We start from the raw sequence: 19,259 nt of genomic DNA, 5'->3' as shown, positions 1-19,259 counted from the left end.
TACCCAACGGAAAATTTATTTACCCAACTGGAAGTTTAATTTACTCAATTTTGAGTTCAGGTAATGGCTTCCCGTATTGAACTGGCGTCGTTGGATTGTTTCGATCTTTGGTTTTTGAGAACAAAAGAAAGAGTGGATGAAAGAGAAGGAAAAAAACTCAAAAGTAAGTTTAAAAGAACTCAACGTTGGGTACTTTTTTTCTTCTGTGTAGAGGCATCGTTGCAATAAAAATGCAGGGGCCGACAGCTCGAGGAAAGACTGAAGTGTATGTAGCTTCAGTATACTGCCTAGGTGTCGTTGAAGAAGACCCCCCATCTGAAGTGACGAAGAAGCGTATTTTTTGTAAATTAATGAATAAACAATTTATACTTGGCGGTGATGTAAACGCCCATCATACTTTATGAGGTAGCACTAACTTTAAACCAGGGGCCCAACATTTGTTACAGCTAGAGGATAACTAGTATTAAATCCAACGCTTTGAAGTTAATTACTTTCGAAAAAATCTACATTTGGACAGTGTCCGATGAGATATCATTGTCAGACCATAATCAAATCATTCATCAGATTCGAATATAAAGCCGGAGAAATTATGGCAGAGCATTGCAGATACTACCAAAAAAACTAACAGGGATATATCTTTACACCCAACCAGCAGGTTGTAAGATTTTCTAACAATTCTGTAAACGAACTGAAAGTCAATTGATTGGAGAAGGCCTCAACTTATTTGGTAGAAAATATGTTTATTTCTTACAACGCAAGTTGTTCAACCCAACAAAAATTCTTCAATAGATAAGTATCATGGTGGAATGTAAAATAAGAAAAAAAAAAAAAAAGAAAGAAATAAGGCTATTTAACAGAGAAAAAACCTCCCAAGACTGGCATCAGTACAAAAATGCTCTAACTGAATACAATAAAGAAATAATGCTGGCTAAACGTAAATATTGAAAACGCACTCGTAATAAAATAGAAAGCACTCCTGAATCGCCTACTTTGAGCGTACTTACAGCGGCACACTAGGAATTAACTTTAAGAAATCAGCGTGGCGAAAAGCATCTAAGGTTCAATATCTCGAAAATAATCACCTCAATCGAAAAAAATATTTGGTAGGCGTAGTAGCAGACACCTTCCTACATAATTGGTACCAAATAGATTTTCATGAAAAGTCCCTGCTGTTGAGAAAACCTGAGTTAGATGTCTTTCACCATACAAACTTCAAGTGGTTAACTCATTGGCTAATTTTACATATACGTTAGCGCCTGGATACGGCAGCGGCGAGTAGGAAACCGCGAGACTACAAGAAGCCCTGTCTGAAGATCATACAAATTGTTTAGAAAACCTTTAAAAAATCTGGAATTTTACAAAAAAAAAACCCTAGAACTAATGATGAAATCCTATTTTTAAGGGTCGGCTACGATATCGGGAGGACATGCTCAGGTACCAGGGAGAACCATCCATCTTTTACACCACGAAAATCGGACGACTGCAGTGGGCCAAACACGTAGCCAGAATGTCGGACAGTAACCCGGTGAAAATGGTTCTCGACAATGATCCGACGGGCTCAGGAAGGCGAGGTAATTAAAGAATCCGTTGAGAGAATAAACATTTTTGCTTCTGCCAATATTTTGGCTCCCATCTTCTCCAAAACCTTCTTTTTTTCAGAGATGAGCCAGCCTAGGGCTACAAATCTCTTTAATTAAGATAATAATAAAAATAAGCTTATGTTTTTCATTGTCTATAATCTCTAATTTTTTTCTCAATCTATTTTCAGATCTTAAAACTTTTTTATACCTTGAAAAGAGCTCTAGACTCGACAAGATTGTCTTCTTTTTTGTTGCTGACAAATTTTTTCGAATCTTTGTCATTATTATCTCCGACAAAAACAAAGCTTTGTCGTTGGTTCTCTTTTGTCGCTTGTTTCGCAGGCGCATTCCAAAATAATTGATTCCCTGAATTTGACAAGGCCGGATAGTTCCTCAAATAGTTTCAAAGGGTACGTGGAAAAGCCTATGTGATTAAAATAGTAAACGATGTTTCCCATTTTTTACACTAGAAAAATTATAATACATGAATCAATTAAATGAAAACCTGGTGATTTTTGTTTTGTATTTTTTCAAGAAATTTCCGACTTTTTCCCGTATTTCCCGCATTTCCCGATTTCCCAACTCACTGATCACCAGGAAATAATAATGGGCCACAAGACTAAACACCAGTGCCTGTGCAACCCTATCTAACATCGAATTGGGGTTGGGCTTTTCCAAACCATTCAAATCTTGTGAAATGGACAAGAAGAAAAAGATAAACTTGACATTAGTTTAATCGAATTATTTAAGTCTATCATCCCTTTAGGCTTTACACCAATATCCAGGTGATATTCTTTCTGCTTTTTGACCTATTAGTTTATCGTCAGTTCACTGAAGTCAATGGAAAAAGTAATAGATGACCATATAAAATCATAATATTCGATAAATTTCTCTTTCAACAAATCACAATTTGCATATAAAAGTAGAAATTAGAGAGTCGATTTCCCGAGACTTATTCTTGTCCCGAAATTCGGGATAAAAAATATCGCTTATCCCAGGATTTTTGCAATATTAGGCAAAATATATTCAGATAACAAAAAATTTAAGCTGAATACAATTCAGCGAGGAATTGGTATGTTTCGGATGATTATTTAACAACAAAAACACAGATTAAACCACCAGGCATCATCGCCGTTCTCGTGCATCGTAAAATGTATTGAATAATTCACAGAAGAAAGGTCAAAAAGCGCTTTAGGGGAGTAGATCGCATTTTATCTATTATTTTGCATGTTTTTGCATTAATTACTATACCTTACCACCATTGTTAAAAAAAATGATTTTGAAAAAAAATTCCAAGGAGGGACCCTTGGGAGAAAACAATGTTTTTTTTTTAATAATTCCGAAATGCAATTTCCGATCGGGCCAATTTTCAATAGTAAACAATAGGACTGCATTCCCCGTCGAATGCAACTTGTTGCGAGTAAATCAAGAAATGCTAAGTTCTAAAAAGTGTTTCTACAAAATTTGTGCACATACAGACATCACCTCGGTTCGTTAAGCTGAGTCGATCGATATATAACACTATGCACGCTCATTTGAATCTACTCAAAAGTGAGTCAAATTTGACTCACTTTGAAAAAAAGTGGAACAGCTCACTTTTGAGTAACCGTATATTTACTCACTTAGGAGTAATGTAGCATCATGTCAAAATTAGAGTAGCTCTTACTCACTCTTTTTCAACAAAAAGTGAGTAGATCTTACTCACTTTAGAAAATGCCGGGTGCTTTGCGCTTGATTATGGAATGGCATTTTATTTTAATGAAAGGAAGGCTACCCGCCTTGCTTTTATTTATTAATTTAAATATTAGTTGATGTACGGTTGTCCGACATTTCGCGGTAAAACATTCCGCGGTAAACCATTTCGCGGTGTACTATTTCGCGGTGTACCATTTCGCGGTATGTACCATTTGGCGGTAATCTGTTTCGCGGTTTATACAATTTGGCGGTATTCCGTTTCGCGGTATATATTATTTCGCGGTTTACAATTTCGTGGTGCTCCGTTTCGCAGTATTCAAGCTTAGCTTATCTTTTTAACTTTTTTTTTTGTATTTTTAAGAGTTTGCCATTCTTTTCTACCAACTCTTAATTTTCTGTTCTTTATATGGCCGTTTCTTCCATTGCGTTTCCCTTTCAAGTATTTTTCTTTTTTCTTCTACGCATTATTTTAGGTTATTTCCAAAAGACATATACATACATTATTGTCAATATGATAATTAGATGTGGGAACTTTGTCATCAAGATACACTATATCATATCTAGACCAACATTTGAAAAGGGCGTAACAGCCAAAATTTATTCCTTCTGATTCTTCGTCTACATATAATGCCATATATGTGGACAAAAAATCAGATGGAATAATTTTTGGCTGTTACGCCCTTTTCAAATCTTGGTCTAGATATGATAAAGGTCGGATATGTTGGATTCGAATTAATGTTGTAAATGCTGTGCTAATTGCCTACATCTTGGCGGTTAAAATATTTGATGCAACTCTATCACGCTGCTTATAAATTACTCAATAATTGAGTAATTTTTAAGCAATTATTATGAGAGTAATGGATTGCGTCATGGCTAAATTGATTAATAACTTAAAGTGTGCATGTAAACAGCGTATTTGTTAAAAGAAAAATAGAAATATTATTCAAATCGAATGAGTTATTAGCAAACAAAAACAATAGTGTCCAACTAGGAAAGTTTCTCCGTCGAATGAAACTAGTTGCACTCGAATCGGTCAAGTCCTTCTATATGAAACGTGTTTAACAATAAAAAAATTCCCGGGGCTACACACACACACACACACACACACACACACACACACACACACACACACACACACACACACACACACACACACACACACACAGTCAGACATGTGCTCAGTTTTTCGAGCTGAGTCGATTGGTATATAACACTATGGGTCTCCGAGCCTTCTATCAAAATTTGGCTTTTGGAGTGAAATTATAGCCTTCTGGTACAACTTTGTTGTACGAGAAAGACAAAACCCCAACTTAATACACCGAGTAGTGATACTGCCTTTCTCGCATTTAGCCAAGACACCAACCTTATATGGTGAATATGGTTCGATGTACCATTTTCTTCATAGCTTTTAAACGCAACGGGCGATCGTTTTAATCAATAGTGATCAATTAGCCTTTGCCCCCTGTCGAATGAAACTTGTTGCGAGGAAATCGGTTAAGGATTACTATATGAAAAGTTGTCTAATGTTTTTCTAAGCTTTTGTGCACACACATACACACTTACATACACACGGACAGACAGACATTTGTTCAGCTCATCGAGCTGAGTCGAATGGTATATAAAACTATGGGTCTCCGAAGCTTCTATTAAAAGTTCGTTTTCGGAGTGAAATGATAGCCTTTCGGTACAACTTTGTTGTACGAGAAAGGCAAAAAGCTATGGAATTCTGATAGAACCCAGAAAATGGAATGACTGAAAATTATTCATAAGGCAAAATGTATCTTCCTTAAATGTTAGCCAATATTAGGCGAAATATCATGTGCTGTCTTCTTCAAATGTTCGCATTTGCCCGGTATAAGACAAAATGTGTTGTTTCGTCTTCTTTAAATGTTCGCATTTTCCCGGTATAACGCAAATTGTGATGTTTTGCCTTCTTTAAATATTTGCATTTACCCGGTATAAGGCAAAGTGTGTTGTTTTGCTTTCTTCAAATGTTTGCATTTGCCCGGTATAAGGCAAACTCTGTTTTTTCGCCTTCTTTAAATGATTGCATTTGCCCGGTATAAAGCAAATGTTATGTTTTGCTTCTTTAAATGTTTGCATTTGCCGGTATAAGGCGGAGTGTGTTGTTCGCATTCTTTACATACCGTCGTCGGGGGTGACAATGGGTCAAATGGGGGTGAGAATGGGTTATTGTATCAACCACTTAGAATGCTTGTAGATTGGATTAAATGCATCTGAGGGCAAGAAGACTAAAATACAAGAGACCTTTTTGGACGATTTTGCTCTTCTACCTCCAGACTGCCGATGAAAGCGATGACCCATTCTCACCCCCAGACCCATTGTCACCCTCGGTGCGATGGCGGTAGTCGTATTTGCAAATATGTTTTGCTTCAAAACTTTTTTTTGTTGGGATTTGAATTTATATAAGTCTGGTGTAAACTCAATGATTATTCGCTTTACAGCATAGCTTCCCAAAGTTGGAGATCGCGACCCCCTTCCATAAAATTTACACAGGCTGGGGGTTCGCGACCCACCACTTTGGGAAACTATGCTTTACATAATAATTAGGTGAATTTAGAGGCTTTACAAAGCTAAAGAACACATTATTGAACTACTTGTAACATTAGTAAAATTAAACCTGCAAATTGGTATTGACCGCGAAAAGTTTCACCGCGGAATAGTACTAACCGCGGAATGGTATACCGCCAAATAATATAAACCGCGAAATGTTAAACCGCGATATGATACTGAACGCGAAGTGGTAGACCGCAAACTGGTACACCGCGAAAAGGTTAACCGCGGAATGTTTTACCGCGAAATGTCGTACAATCTTGATGTACAGTTCATAATGCTAAGTATAAAAAACAAATATGGTTGGTAGTCGCAAAAATCATCGTCTCTCGGGCGCTGAGTAAGACCTTTGTCAGGGAAAAGTGTCCGTCGGTGTGCACATCAGCACCGTCTTGGCAGAAGTAGCGACTATTCTCTAGACTGTGAATGAATATAAAATTAAAACATAGACTAACGAGCCCAGTTCTTAGCAACTTACTTGGATGTAATGAACAGTTTCTTGTTTCCCACGATCATTCACACCTTCTGCTCTTCCTCAATCCCGGCCAGCACTGGGATGGTTACTCGCTTTCGCTGAACCGTCTACCATTTGAAGATAACTCCTGGCACGGCTGATATATTTCACTAGTTTATTTATGGACGCAGTAGCGCCCGTGGCAAATGTTTTTTTTTTTCATTGTAAACGGTTCATTAATTCATGCAATAAAAAAAACAAAATTTTCAACGGCTGTTGTCTATGATTTTTTTCATCAAATGCTGTGTCTCGTTGTCTAAGATTGTCACTGGTTTTGTTTTCTGCATGTGATAGTAAAAAAGATTTGAAGCGTTAAATTTTTTTTGTGAGAATTTCCCCGCGTGCTGCGTTTGGTTGGCTAGTCACCGGACAGACAAACAGGGCTATTATATATAGTATTCCGTTTCCGTTCATTTGTATCCATCACATGATCGTCTATATATTGTTGATACTGCAGGACAAAGTTCTAGTTCATCATTGCTTCCTGATGGGCATCGTCAATGCCATACCGCTAAATCCTCCGTCGCCGACAATCTAACGGAACAGCACCTCCGGATCGATCATGCTGTGGAACTACCAGACCAGTGAGAATCCTTGCGAGCCATACACAGCGGGATCACCACCGCCAAATCCGTCCACATGCTCCAATATTTGTCAAGTGTCGTACTTACGTTCGTTACATTTCTGAGTCGTTAGAAACACGAGTTTTTTCGTTTTTCATTAAACAAAACTTTTTTCAAAAATACGCGAATAGTTTTCACGGAAAACTTTCAAACTGTTTGACAGTTGAGTTGAACAATTACGCAAAAGTGACTTCTTCTTCTTCTTCTTCTTATTGGCATTACATCCCCACGCTGGGACAGAGCCGCCTCGCAGCTTAGTGTTCATTAAGCACTTCCACAGTTATTAACTGCGAGGTTTCTAAGCCAGGTTTCCATTTTTGCATTCGTATATCATGAGGCTAACATGATGATACTTTTATGCCCAGGGAAGTCGAGACAATTTCCAATCCGAAAATTGCCTAGACCGGCACCGGGAATCGAACCCAGCCACCCCCAGCATGGTCTTGCTTTGTAGCCGCGCGTCTTACCGCACGGCTAAGGAGGGCCCCTACGCAAAAGTGAGTAAACCCCAAAATTATAAGAAGTGAGTGAAAATTGACTCACTTGCTAAATATAATGTTACTCACTTTTTGACATTTCCATTAAAATTTGAAAGTGAGTCATTTTGACTCACTTTTGAGTGGATTCAAATGAGCGTGTGGATCTCCAGGCCTTCTATCAAAAGTTCATTCTTGGAGCAGTTGTACGAGAAAGGCAAAAATGCTACGAGCCTTTGAGGAGTTTTACAATACAAACCCATTCATTTATATGGTCATGAGATGTTTTTTTTTTTTCGATATTATAAAACATGTATTATCAAACATGTATGATTAGCAATCGCATATGAAGATTCATTCATTTCATTTCATTTATTTAGTTAACATCTAAACAGATAACACTGAATCAACAATTTGACGCCACAATGCACGGTTCGAGGCCGCATCTCTCCATCCTCGGATACGCCCCCACGCTAGCCAAGTCGTTCTGCACCTGGTCTGCCCAGCTCGCTCGCTGCGCTCCACGCCGTCTCGTACCTGCCGGATCGGAAGCGAACACCATCTTTGCAGGGTTGCTGTCCGGCATTCTTGCAACATGTCCTGCCCATCGTACCCTTCCGGCTTTAGCTACCTTCTGGATACTGGGTTCGCCGTAGAGTTGGGCGAGCTCATGGTTCATTCTTCGCTGCCACACACCCCTTCTTGCACACCGCCAAATATGGTCCCTAAGCACCCGTCTCGAATACTCCGAGTGCTTGCAAGTCCTCCTCGAGCATTGTCCATGTTTCATGTCCGTAGAGGACAACCGGTCTTATTAGCGTCTTGTACATGACACATTTGGTGCGGTGGCGAATCTTTTTGACCGCAATTTCTTCTGGAGCCCGTAGTAGGCCCGACTTCCACAGATGATGAGCCTTCGTATTTCACGACTAACGTTGTTGTCAGCCGTTAGCAAGGATCCGAGGTAGACGAATTCCTCGACCCCCTCGAAGGTATCCCCGTCTATCGTAACACTGCTTCCCAGGCGGGCCCTGTCGCGCTCGGTTCCGCCCACAAGCATGTACTTTGTCTTTGACGCATTCACCACCAGTCCAACTTTTGTTGCTTCACGTTTCAGGCGGGTGTACAGTTCTGCCACCTTTGCAAATGTTCGGCCGACAATGTCCATGTCATCCGCGAAGCAAATAAATTGACTGGATCTGTTGAAAATCGTACCCCGGCTGTTACACCCGGCTCTCCGCATGACACCTTCTAGCACAATGTTGAACAACAGGCACGAAAGTCCATCACCTTGTCTTAGTCCCCGGCGCGATTCGAACGAACTGGAGTGTTCGCCCGAAATCTTCACACAGTTTTGCACACCATCGACCGTTGCTTTGATCAGTCTGGTAAGCTTCCCAGGGAAGCTGTTCTCGTCCATATGAAGATATTGTTTGTATATTTATGATTCGTTATTCAGCGTTAAGGTGAATCGTGTTCGAATGCAATGTTTAATCATGCTTTTACGTGCACAAAGTCCGAAAGCAGGCGACAGATATTTATAATATTAGATATATGCTAAACTCTAAATTGGCATTTGACACGCCAAAAGCGCGAGATGAGGGCCAATAGGGCCAATATGGAAGCCTTTTTTAGACTCCGTCGTGATGTAATAAACAATAAAACTGCCAAAGAACCAAAGATGTAAACGAAAGTGAATCAAATCAAATGTAAAAAGAACAGAAATTGTTAAACAAAATGTAACCAAATAAAATTGAATTGAAAACAAATTGTCATGATTTTAAAACTATGCCCTAAATTCATGACCGAGATGTTTATCGTGTAAGGTTGCTGAAGTAGGCTTAAGTTTCCCTTTGAATTCTAATGGCTTCAACCTTAGTTCTTTAGTTTTATTTTCCTCTGAGCACATGCGCACATGATAAACGAGTGACAATATTGTAGACATGTTCTCTATTTATAGGTGCACAACTTTGCTAACACTGTTCTGCAATAGATGTGGTCCCGGATAAAAAAATACAATAAAGTTGCAATAAAATATCATAAAAATACAATATATTTTATTTTTGAACATAAAACTCTATTGTTCTTATATCATTGACCGACCCAACTGACCAGCTGAAACGCTGGTTCGAGCACTTCGAACAACTTTTTCAAGTGTCAGCCAGGCCATCACCACCTCGGCATGATCTGCCTAGGATCCGACGTATAACACGCGTCAATACCGAAGCTCCATCACTGCTAGAGATTCAAACAGCCATCCAAAGCATGAAATCGAATAAAGCCCCAGGGGTCGACCGCATATCAGCCGAGATGCTCAAAGCTGACCCCATGACATCCGCTCAACTACTGCATTGTTTATTTCGTAATATCTGGGACACCGCAACTTTCCCGGTCGACTGGATGCAAGGTATCTTAGTGAAGGTGCCCAAAAAGGGTGACCTGACTGTATGCGATAACTGGCGAGGCATTATGTTGCTGTGTACCGTTCTCAAAGTTCTGTGCAAAATTATCCTAGCCCGGATTCAGGAGAAGATCGATGCGACTCTCCGGCGGCAGCAAGCCGGATTCCGTGCCGGAAGATCCTTTTTTTTTTCTTGAGCAAGGGTAAACGGAAATCTGCAACCAGACACCTGAGGAGGTACTCAGGTAGTGTGGAGATGGGTATGTCATGTAACTCTTACCCGACCCACTAAAACCAAAACCCTTTCGCCAGTCCGTACCCCCGGCCCGCAATTAAGCAATACATCAGGGGGGGACTATTGAGAACGCTCACGCCTATGCTAACGCACTTGACGTCAATACACACAACATCGACTTCAAGGGTGGCTACCTCACCACCCGTCGATCGCAAGCTATGATAGTAACCTAACGGTCCGTATCATAATCTCACGTTGGAGATGAGCACCCGACAACAACTACCGCGCGCGATCCGCACTGACCTCTTTATCCACATACGGAGGTCCCCGCAGCCCACCCGCGACATGTTGGTTGTCGGGGTGAGCAAAGTGTTCACTGCATCACAGGTGCCCTTACTGCACTCGTTGGTTTTGTTCAAGACGCCACCACCGCTGCAGTTTCGACATAATCTGTTGAGATGCTGTGTTCACCGCATTCCATATAGCTTCTTCCCGGCACATCCTCTCGACGAGGTTGTCCGGGGTTGTATCCATACCACTAATAAGCAGCATGGTATTGCGTTCTACTTCGAATCGCGGGCATGCGAACATCACATGCTCTGCCGATTCTACCTCACCTACACATTCAGGGCACTCCGCAGAATCTGCGAAGCCAAACCTGTGTAGGAATTTCTTAAAGCAGCCATGTTCAGACAACACCTGTGTTAGGTGGAAGTTGCCCAAGTAACACATCTGATCGTAAATAAGTTGATGCAACTTCTTAACGACGACTTTCATTTCCCAATTTTAGTTGTCAGTTGCTATATACAACTCAATTACGACTGAAAAAGCGCAATAGGTGGAGCTATTATAAAACATATCTGTCGTTCAAACGTTATAGTTAGCTCAACCTGATCACAACCAATGTTTGACTTTTACTTGAAACATAGAAATATTATAATAGTTGAAGCTAGGTTGTATAGAAATAACAGAAACACAAAAACAGTTTGTTTTGTTGCGCTGTCATTTTCGCAATGGAAAGTAGCTTTCATATAAAATATGAATAAGCTTGACGCTAACTATTGTGGAATGAAGGAATTGAAGGAAAACATTCAACTGATAAAAATGAAATATGATATAATATTATAATTATGCCCTTAAATTATGTGTGACTCAAAGTATATGGTAAATATACTCATTTTGCTTCCAAATAATAAACGCCCCGACGAAATTCGTTTAATTGATGATAAACTTGTGTTAGTAATAAATTTATTATTTTGTTCTTGGCCTGTTAGTGAGGCATACAATATAGCTCTGTGAATTATTCCAGATCTTATTGCGTTTTTTGGTTAATAATTGAGTATTTATCAGCAGTAAATGTTTTAATCTTATTTATCTGCAGAGATTTCAAATTTTCAGCCATTTTTTGTTTATTGAAATTAGTACAGTGACATTCACAAGTGTTCCTACAACTCAAAATAAAATGGTAGCTTTGGCTTCATTATGATGTCAATACAAGCGAGTGAAAATTTAAATGTTTTAAGCATTTTTTAAGCTCACTGTAGTCATTGTTAATTAGCTAAATATGGAAATTGCGATTGAAAAGGACCTTCCGTAGCTTACCGCTGCGATGTGCCGAAGGTAGATAGAATCGATTTTCAGTCCTATCAAGGACATTTTAACGACTTCATTTGGATATCAGGCAAAATCGTGTTAGCCTTCATCAGTTATGATTGTAAAAAGACATTGGAATTATTTTACTAATTTTCCCAGAACTATTTCCAGAAATACAACTATAGGAGCATCTAAGCGTCAATTGAAAAATAGGTTCATTAAATTTGCCAAATTACAATTTTCTAAAAAATATTTATCCAAAAATGGCTACTTTCTAAGCAGTAATTGTGGTTGTGCTCAATGAACGTTAAACTGCGACGCGGCACTGCCCCAGCGACCATGCAATCAAAGGACAAATAAAAAGACACAGGCTTTGTTTTCGCAATTACTGATTCAGCTTGTAGAATAACACTTTTCCCTAAAAAAATCTTTTCGTATTTCTATTTCTTTGGAAGAAATTCTCAAGTCTTCATTTTTATTTTCAGGCTTTAGCCCACGTATTTAAAATTTTATTGAAATTTATCTGGTGTTGGAATTTTTACTTTACTTTACCTTGTTGTCTTAACAGACATATGAGCAGTTTCAGCAAGAAATCTCGATTGCAATAATTTACGGAGCTGGATATCATATCATATGATATCAATTATAACAGATGCGGTCTACGTATGATCCATGATTATGCGGGATTTACATTGGGTAAATGTTGAAATAAATATTTGAAGCTGTTGTGTACAAAACACGATACTGTTAGTCCTTGATTCGATAAACGGTTTATGTGTGTTTATCTGTGGCCAGAAAACATTATGTGAGTAAATTACAATTTCATTTTTTTTTATTCAGTATGTGAATGATATGTCAATAATTTTGATCATCACTGCCAACTTATGACATCAAAAAAGTGTTATAAACATGTTCCAAAGTCCGAGAATAATAGTATATCAAAAACATGTTAGCACCAGATGCGACTGATCGTTTCTGCAACGGTATAAGAACTTTTACAGCACCAAACAGAAGTCGATAAGCACAAGCAGCAAGCAAACAGGATGTCGTCGGCACATAGAATGTCAGTTGTTCCAACTATTATCTGTACCCAAAAAGTTATTTTAAATGCATCGTCTATGGAATTCTCATCATCATCTTTAAACTTTTTTCCATTCACTTGGAATATTCTGAGCATATTCCATAATCGGATCTCGGACATCGTATATCCTATATACGATGATGTGGCTGGAATAGGATCACTATGGCCTCCATTATTTATAGACATCTTTCGACTTTTTCGTAGGATTGACGATTTGTTTCAGTAATTGCCAGAAAGAGATCTTTTTTTTTGCGAAAATGATCATCTCTTTCTAATATCTTATTCTATTTGCGAATTCTTTTTTTCTTTGAGAACATTTTTCCAAATAATCTAGCCCAGTTACACCAAACATATATTGAACATTATAGTTCCACCGTACAAAATCAAAGTTGTAAATAAATCTGATGCTTGTCAGACTTCAATAATAATGACTGAATTATAACTATCGTTCCAAATCATGTAGTCACTTAAGATTGTGACCCATGAAACATTTTCATAACGTGTTTACGATTTAGAGTTTCAACGACCTATTTATAACTTATATACAACACTTTTTTATTTTTTTTATTTTGATCGATGTTGCAAGTGCTACTTGGGTGACTTGACCATGCTTCCTGTCAACCCAGTTGGACACATCTGGAATCAGTCTGTGGGTCCAACGACCTTTGACTGCGGTGTCCCATGCTCTTTGCCATTTAAGCAACGAAGCTGCTCTCTTGACACGTCGCACTTGCACCGAGTCCCTTTCGTTGTAGCACTCCACATCCTCCTCTAAGAGTGTGTCGATCGGCATCATTCCAGCTATAACGCACACCGCCTCATATGATATGGTGCGATATGCGCTCGGGACACGTAAGCACATCAGCCGGTGTACTCTGATCAATTTCTTTACATTGTACTCGGCTTTTAGTGCTACGGTCCATGCCGGCACGCCATAACGGATGATAGACAATGCTACGCCAGCTATCAGCCTACGCACTTGACTATGCACCGCCGATCTGTTGGACATCATTCGTGATAAAGATTTTATCGCCAATGAAGCCCGCTGACATGAATAATCGACGTGGCTCGTAAAATTGAGCTTATCATCGATCATCACGCCCAGATGCTTGAGAAACCTCACGGAGTTAACTGTGCAGGTCCCTACTCTTATCCTAGCCTGTTGCAACCCATGACGGTTATGCACTACCACGACTTCCGTCTTGTGGTGTGCAAGGGATAACCGTCTCGAGTTGAGCCATTCCTCCACTCTGCCAATCGCGTATGAAGCCTTCAATCTAACTTCGTCGAGAGTGTCACCTGCTACTTCTAGCATTACGTCATCCGCGAAGCCTTCTATCTTCACTCCGGCCGGGAGACTTAGGCGTAATACTCCATCGTACATAATATTCCACAGAACCGGTCCGAGGATCGATCCCTGTGGAACACCCGCGGACACTACGATCGACTTTTGACCAGCATCAGTGTCGTATAACAGCACCCTATTCTGAAAATAGCTTTTCAGTATCCTGCACAGGTAATCCGGAACTCTCAATCGGTGCAGGGAGTCAGCAATTGCTGCCCAGCTAGCATTGTTAAACGCGTTTTTTACATCAAGTGTAATCAACGCGCAGTACCTAATACCTCTTCTGTTTAAACCTCTCGCTATCTTGGCCGTATCCGTTACCGCTCGAATTGCTTAGATGGTAGAACGGCCCTTACGGAAGCCATACTGGTTGCTAGATAAGCCACCAGCACACTCTGTATAAGCCGACAATCTATTCAGAATGACCCTCTCTAGCAGCTTTCCAGCTGTGTCGAGTAGGCAAATTGGTCTGTATGCCGAAGGATCCCCGGCTGTTTGCCAGGCTTCGGTAATAGCACCAATTTCTGCCGTTTCCATCGATCTGGGAAGTTTCCTTCGTCCATGCATCTCTGGAGGCAGCTCCTGAACATATCTGGATTGGCAAGAATGGCGTGTTTAAGGGCCAGATTTGGAATACCATCCGGGCCTGGCGCCTTATTGAGCTTAAGTTTTCTTGCGGCTACGATAAGCTCTTCGTTAGTCACTAGCGGTACCACGTCGACTGACTCGTATGGTGTAGCGGGCCAGTCCGATGGTTCATGTGTCGGAAACAGTCCCTCTACTATACTGGCTAACAGCTCTGGGGATCTTTCAGGAGGTGTGCTATTGGTCCTAGACATCACTATCCTGTATGCATCACCCCACGGGGTGTCATTCGCCATCCTGCACAGCTGTTCGAAGCAGGCTCGCTTGCTACATTTAATCTCGTAGTTCAGGGCTCTGCTCGCTGTCCGGAATACCCCTCGTCTATCGAGTCGCTCAGCGTCTGTTCTAGCACGTCGCAACCTTCTTTTAGCTTTAAGACAGGTTCTACGAAGATCTGCAATCGTGTCAGACCACCAGTACACTGGTTGTCGATTTCCTGGGGGCTGGGTCTTCCTTGGCATCGCCACGTCGCAAGCACGTGTTAGTACTTCCGTCAGGTCGTTACCGCTTAGTCCTGTAGTCCTACTCTCCCAGCGCAGCGCCTCCACCAACAACTCTTGATTGAACTGTGAAGTGCGCCATCCGGGATCCGTTGCACCACCTCTTCTCGTCGTAGTTCTCCGGGTATACTCGACCATAAAACGTACTTCCTGATGGTCGCTAGAAGTATGACCCTCGTGGACCATCCATCCCGGTTCTTCAGTCCATCCTGCGCTGCAGAAGGTGACGTCGATACATGAATCACCGCTCGGTCCTCTGAACGTTGGCACTTGACCTTCGTTCAGCAGAACTACGTTCAATACCGCTAGTGACTCTAGCAGGATATGACCTCTAGCGTTAGTAAACCGGGAACCCCAGTCCACTGCCCACGCATTGAAGTCACCTGCTACAACTACTGGTTTAAGGCCAGTTAGTTTCGCCGCAAGAATTTCAACTACCCTAGTGTACTGCTCTATACTCCATCTAGGAGGACAGTAGCAGCTACAAAAGTAAACACCGTTTACCTTTGCTATGACGAAACCCTCATCGTTAGGAGAAGATATTATCTTCTGGATGGGGTAGCGCCCACAAGTCCAGATTCCCACCATACCGGACTTGTCCGCAATCCAGCTGCCGTTTCCAGCAGGGATGCGGTATGGGTCAGACAGCAAGGCAACATCAGCTTTACACTCGATAACCGACTGTTGTAGCAGCAGCTGGGCCGCCTCGCAGTGGTTCAAGTTTAGCTGTGTTACTTGCATGTCTGGACCCTTCTAGAGGCCGGACAGGCCTGCGCACCGGTGAGATGCCTGTTGTCTGCCCCCGTAGGACAGATCAGGCATCTCGGTGCAGCCTGGCAGGTGCGAGCCTGGTGGTTTTCGGCTCCGCACCTACGGCACAGCTTACTACGGTCAGGTCCCTTACAGTCATAGGACTTATGACCGTGGCCAAGGCACCTGTAGCATTTTTTTTTTTTTTTTAATCTTTATTTAGGTGTTTTTTTAATTCTAGATTAAGTTCAACACCGGCACCTGTAGCAGGCCTGATTGGGTTGGCTTGTGCTCAGCGAGCACACCGACCAACCCACCTTCAGTTTTACCTTATCCAGCACCTTCTTGGCCTCAGCCATAGGTACTTGGAATGAGGCAACCTGCATTCCCGCAAAGCCTTTGCGTAACCGAATCGCGGATTCCTGGATCTCGACATTACACTGATCCTTCAGTGCGTCTACCAGGTCTCCGGCTTCGGTTATTTCATCCATGCCCTTGCACTGGATGTTCAGGACTGGGCACAGGGCTCTAACCTGGACCCTGTCACCCAGGACCTCTTCCGTCAACTTTTTATACTCGGAACTCTTCCGAGTAGCATCCCGCTTCAAGACTTCGACATTACACTGATCCTTCAGTGCGTCTACCAGGTCTCCGGCTTCGGTTATTTCATCCATGCCCTTGCACTGGATGTTCAGGACTGGGCACAGGGCTCTAACCTGGACCCTGTCACCCAGGACCTCTTCCGTCAACTTTTTATACTCGGAACTCTTCCGAGTAGCATCCCGCTTCAAGACGAGAATCATCTCGCCTTTGCGCGTTCTTCGGATGCAGTTGACATCCCCTCCTAGACTAGAGAGCTTCTCGGTGCCTCTCATAGTCTTTAGGACTTCGGCGTAGCTTTTATCGTCAGCCTTGACAATGATCGCTTCACCTCTATCCTTCCGCTTGCCACTCCCACTAGAAGGCGCACCCTTTTCCTCACGGGCTCTACCCTTCTTGGCGGTAGCTGGATCCTTTCCCTTGGTCGCACTCCTTGCGACCTGCTGGCGGCTTCTTTTCGCCTTTTTAGGATTCACTACCTTTGTCCATGGTAGATCTTCCTCCCGGCGGTCCTCCGGTATCTTCCTAGGTGGAGGTACCATTTTTCTCTCGGTCTCCACTCGGACCTTTTCTACGGTCCGTGCCGAGGCTTTATTAGCTACTTTCAGGTCCGCCTCCTGCGTGACCCTACTTAGCTTAGGAGTTGCTCCGCTGTTAGCCATACGCCGTTTAAGTTCTGCAGTCTGGCTCTCCGCCAGCTGCTTCCCTTCTGCAAGGAGCCGAATCTTCGGAGCCGAGCCGGCTAACCGCCAATTCCTTTTCCTCAGTAAGAAGACGGATCTTGTGCTCCGCCTCCTTACTGGCTTCCAGCAAGGACTTCCACTCCGACTTCGCCTCCACGACTAGAGCGCAGAGGGTCAGTACGGCCTGTTTCAAGTCCTTACTATAATTAACTCGGTTGTCCAGGAAGGACATGATTACGTCCGAAACGTCCGTAATCACCTCCATCGTCTGGACTCCATCCTCGCCGTGGTTAGTCATCACCGAGTTAATGACTTTGGTCAGAGTGGGGCCGTCCATCTTAACATCCACCGGCACCTCTTCCGACCCTCCACGTGCTCCGCCATCGCCTCCCCCCGGCGATCTTTGGGGTGACCGATCAAGGCCACTGCGCCTAGCGAAAGGGTTCTCCTTGTCGCCATTCGCCTCACCTCCCTCCTTCGTCGATTTTGTAGTTTTTAATGGGTAGCTCATGTCTGTTGGGTCCCCCTTGCGGCTGCTGTCGAATCCTGTTGGTGTAGTCGCCTTCACGATCCCATGGTTATCTATACATACCTTGCGGCATGCAGGGAGGCCATGCGAGGGTTGACACTTTCGTGTTCAGAGCCAGATCAGCGCTAGTCAGGAAGGAGCATCTGAGCCTACTCCCACTCAGCTACCAGCTGAGCCACAGGATTGTACCGCGTGCCACAAGGCCTGCCACGGTTTTAGGGGACGGAAAACAGCCTGGCCATTAGCCCATTCGCCGTTTCAGGTCGGTGTCACCCGGCCTTACTAAGAGAATAGAATAACCAGACTACCAGCCCTTGCGTTCACAATATCTCAATATCCAAAAACAAGACCAATAACATGCAACCAGTATACCATAATCAGGATCTTACTGGGATCAATCCTGATGTGCCAATGGCACTCCCTGGGCTTGTGCTTTTGAAGCGGCACACAGTCGCTTTGATAGAGTCTGCTTACGGGCACTTGTGGTTTTTTGGGAGGGATTTTAGCAGAGCCCCCTGCTAAATCCCACCACGCCCTAGGCAGTTCTCCCTGACTCACAGACAGCTGGGGAGGGGTCGTCAAGCCCTTGGACATGGTCCCTGCTGCCCCCATGCCGGAAGATCCTGTGTGGACCATATTGTCACCCTCCGCATCATTCTGGAGCAGGTCAACGAATTCCAAGAGCCCCTTTACTTGGTATTCATTGACTACGAAAAAGCTTTCGACCGTCTCAATCACGAGAATATGTGGGGCGCCCTGAGACGCAAGGGAGTTCCTGAGAAAATCATCGGCCTCATCGAGGCACAGTACGAGGTCTTCTCGTGTAGAGTGCTGCACAATGGGGTCTTGTCCGACCCTATCCGGGTCGTAGCTGGTGTGAGGCAAGGATGTATTCTATCACTGTTACTGTTCCTCATCGTAATCGATGAGATTCTGGTAGATGCGATTGACCGTGAACCAAACCGCGGGCTGTTATGGCAGCCTATAACCATGGAGCACCTAAATGACTTCGAATTGGCGGATGATGTTGCACTCCTCGCGCAACGGCGCTCTGTTATGCAGAGTAAGCTCAACGACCTTGCCGAGCGCTCCTCTTCGGCAGGTTTAGTCATCAACGTCAACAAAACCAAATCGTTGGATGTAAACACGGTGACTCCTTCCAGTTTCACAGTAGCCGGGCAACCAGTGGAGAATGTTGAAAGCTTCCAATATATTGGTAGCCAAATGGCGTCAGACGGCGGTACCAAGATCGACATAGGCGCACGGATCAAGAAAGCAAGGGCTGCCTTTGCAAGTTTAAGAAATATCTGGAAAACAGGCAGATAAGTGAACGCACCAAAATACGAATTTTCAACTCTAACGTGAAATCTGTACTGTTATACGCTAGCGAAACATGGTGTGTATCAGTGGAGAACACTCAACGGCTGCAGGTGTT

The 19,259-nt window shown here is 42.7% G+C and overlaps 2 protein-coding genes across 2 annotated transcripts in view; both read right to left on the bottom strand.

The window, feature by feature from the left end:
* Nucleotides 1–19,259, bottom strand: part of LOC134225947 (E3 ubiquitin-protein ligase RNF19B-like) — a 198,116-nt gene that overhangs the window by 85,635 nt on the left and 93,222 nt on the right. The window lies entirely within an intron of this gene.
* Nucleotides 15,398–17,274, bottom strand: LOC134215349 (uncharacterized). The gene is made up of 3 exons (XM_062694564.1): nt 16,900–17,274; nt 16,274–16,641; nt 15,398–16,198 (listed from the first exon to the last, which is right to left on the bottom strand). Exons 1-3 carry the CDS (start codon nt 17,272–17,274, stop codon nt 15,994–15,996), a joined length of 948 nt encoding a protein of 315 aa, XP_062550548.1. The 3' UTR covers nt 15,398–15,993.

The sequence above is a fragment of the Armigeres subalbatus genome, chromosome 1 (genome assembly GCF_024139115.2).
Source record: "Armigeres subalbatus isolate Guangzhou_Male chromosome 1, GZ_Asu_2, whole genome shotgun sequence".
Classification (NCBI taxonomy): domain Eukaryota; kingdom Metazoa; phylum Arthropoda; class Insecta; order Diptera; family Culicidae; genus Armigeres; species Armigeres subalbatus.
The sequence above is the reverse complement of the archived record's forward strand: the minus strand, read 5'-3'. Positions and strand labels throughout refer to the sequence as shown.

Bases quoted from the DNA above. Each gene is read 5' to 3' on its own strand.
- LOC134215349 (XM_062694564.1), bottom strand. From the start codon at position 17,274: ATGGCTAACAGCGGAGCAACTCCTAAGCTAAGTAGGGTCACGCAGGAG. The intron at 16,642-16,899 runs GTCCTAAAGACT...GACGCACTGAAG, and splicing joins ACGATAAAAGCTACGCCGAA to GATCAGTGTAATGTCGAAGT. The intron at 16,199-16,273 runs GTGCCGGTGTTG...AAAATGCTACAG, and splicing joins CCCAATCAGGCCTGCTACAG to GTGCCTTGGCCACGGTCATA.